Here is a 2,773-nt window from a genome sequence, read left to right on the forward strand (position 1 = left end):
GCCTAACATTCTGCTGGTTGAAGGCTCAACTCACCATAAGGGCCTAACATTCTGCTGGTTACAGGCTCTACTCACCATTAGGGCCTAACATTCTGCTGGTTAAAGGCTCTACTCACCCAAAGGGCCTAACATTCTGCTGGTTGAAGGCTCAACTCACCATAAGGGCCTAACATTCTGCTGGTTGAAGGCTCAACTCACCATAAGGGCCTAATATTCTGCTGGTTGAAGGCTCAACTCACCATAAGGGCCTAACATTCTGCTGGTTACAGGCTCTACTCACCATTAGGGCCTAACATTCTGCTGGTTAAAGGCTCTGCTCACCATAAGGGTCTTACATTCTGTTGGTTGAAGGCTCTACTCACCATAAGGGCCTAACATTCTGCTGGTTACAGGCTCTACTCACCATAAGATTCCATACATTGATATAGTGGCTGGTTGTAGACACCCCCCCCCCCCCCCCTTAAAAAAAAAAAAAAAAATTCTGACTCGAGTATAAGCCGAGTGCTGAAAAATTCAGCTTATACTCGAGTATATACGGTACTCTGAGGACAAAGAGATGGGACCTGATTATTATTGTCTATGGCCCCAATATAAGACTCCATCACTACACAGAATGAGGCAATAATTCAATTAACACCCCCCCTCCCATCCCCTTTCATACAGCTAAACAGTCTGAATGAAGAGGAAGAGGAAAGAGGTCTATTATGTGAAAAAGGCAATAGCTGATTAATAAGATATATTAGAGTTTAATAAAAACTGTAGATCTCTATAAACAAGTCATGAGCTCCCATAGCGATAGCTCGGAGGGGATTTTTAGTTCAATTTAAAAAAAAATCTATTTTCTAAATTGCTTCCTCAAATATTCTCCTTAATAAATCACTTGGGATTTATTCCCTAGAAGTTCAGTAGCATATATATGGCCCCTGCGAATTAGCAAAAGGGCACATTGTAGAATTCACAGGAAAGACAGAGTCAGACAGATGACTGGATACATAGACGCACTTGATAAGCGAATAACAAAAAAATCATCACTTTTTTCTATGAATTTTTGGATGGCTGTCATGTTTTTCTTTATTGGATTCCCTTTGTATCAAATCCTTTGTTTTTCAAAACTCATTCCTATTCGGTAACCCATCCTATTCTTTCCATTTATCTATCTGCTTCCTTTCAATGACTTATAGTATTTCAGGTCAATGTTACTAAACACTGAGCATTTACTTTATTGGGTAAAGTATGACGACCATTTTGGCGAATTGTTCGGCAGAGGACGCGTTTCACTTGGTGGCTTTTTCCAACTATCCTCAGCTTCAGCTTCCATTGTTTGTTGGGGTCGGTTTCATGTATTTGGTCTGCTTACTAGGTAACCTTACTATTCTTATCATTGTATGTATGACCCCCAAACTACACACCCCAATGTACTTTTTCTTGTGTAACTTGTCAGTACTTGACATCATCTACGTCTCCGTCATCTCACCGAAACTGTTGGCCATTATGATAACAAAAGATACGACCATGCCAAATTCTCAATGCCTTATCCAATTATTTCTTTACGTTTTCTGTGTTGCGACCGAGTTTTTCCTATTAACCACTATGGCTTATGACAGATACGTTGCGATTTGCGTTCCATTGCGTTACGTCCTTCTCATGAATAGGTGGATATGTTTCCTACTAGCGTTCTTATCTTGGAATTTGGGAGCCGTAAATTCCTTAGTGTACACCTTACTGATATCAAAGTTATCATTCTCGGAGTCTAAGGAGATCAATCATCTGTTCTGTCACATGATGTCGATCTTAAGACTGTCTTGTGTGGACAGTACGAATATCAGGCTTTTAATCACGGTGAATGGGATCGCTTTGGGATTTGTTTGCATGATACTCATTTTTACGTCGTATATGTATATCATGTCTACGATCCTAAAGATAAAAACGACATCGGGAAGGCAAAAGGCCTTTTCGAGATGCTCCTCTCATATTACCATCGTGCTCTTATTTTGCTTGTCCTCTCTAAGTTTGAACATGAAAGCTGAATCGGAAAGCTCTCAGGAACAGGACAAGATGTTATCCATGATTTATATCGCTGTAGTTCCCATGTTAAACCCACTGGTATACAGTCTGAGGAATAAAGATGTTATATCAGCTCTAAGAAACATCGTTTTTTCCGACATTACTAAAAAATAGCCGACTGGTGATATTACGGCTCTACCGCTAACAAGGCTTTCACCCCATTCATTTTGCTATGGGGCGTAGAAAAAATAGAATTCAATAACTGTAATCCTTTACTCGCTCCCTGCTTAGAGAGATCTAGTGCACGACCTGGCGTAGGTAGCAGATAATCCACTGGAAATAGTTATTTATTCACCACCAATACTCCTTCAGCTCTATTGATTTTATGGTGGAGCGTAGGAAATGTAGAATTGGATCTAAAGCCCTTTACTTTCTCCCTGCTCAGATGAGAAATTTGGCACATGAATAAGGAAAGTTTGCAGAATTCATGGCAAACTTATTGGTTGGAATTTGATGTATGATCAAGTGTCCTTTTTCCACCCATTGGGAATGATTACCGTTCCAAAAATTGCAACCTACATTGCTATGTATTGCTCCGTATTCAACATAGGGTTCGCAATCTAAATTCCTATCAGTATGTCTTTGGAGTAGGGAAAGAATCTGGTCTACCCAAAGGAAGCTCATGCAAACATGGGGAGAACATATAAATTCCATGTAAGGGATTGTGCACACGGAGTATTTTGGCGGTGGATTTTGATCTGCCTCAGAA

General features: G+C 40.2%; 1 protein-coding gene across 1 annotated transcript; it reads left to right on the top strand.

Moving 5' to 3' along the window:
* The first annotated feature begins 1,233 nt into the window (after positions 1-1,233).
* Positions 1,234-2,178, top strand: LOC142202721 (olfactory receptor 1G1-like). Its single transcript, XM_075272997.1, has one exon. The coding sequence runs from the start codon at positions 1,234-1,236 to the stop codon at positions 2,176-2,178; it is 945 nt and encodes a 314-aa protein (XP_075129098.1).
* Positions 2,179-2,773: the final 595 nt, after the last annotated feature.

This window comes from Leptodactylus fuscus, chromosome 5 (genome assembly GCF_031893055.1).
Source record: "Leptodactylus fuscus isolate aLepFus1 chromosome 5, aLepFus1.hap2, whole genome shotgun sequence".
Lineage (NCBI taxonomy): Eukaryota > Metazoa > Chordata > Amphibia > Anura > Leptodactylidae > Leptodactylus > Leptodactylus fuscus.

Excerpts from the sequence above, each read along its gene's own strand:
- LOC142202721 (XM_075272997.1), top strand. The coding sequence starts at position 1,234 with ATGACGACCATTTTGGCGAATTGTTCGGCAGAGGACGCGTTTCACTTG.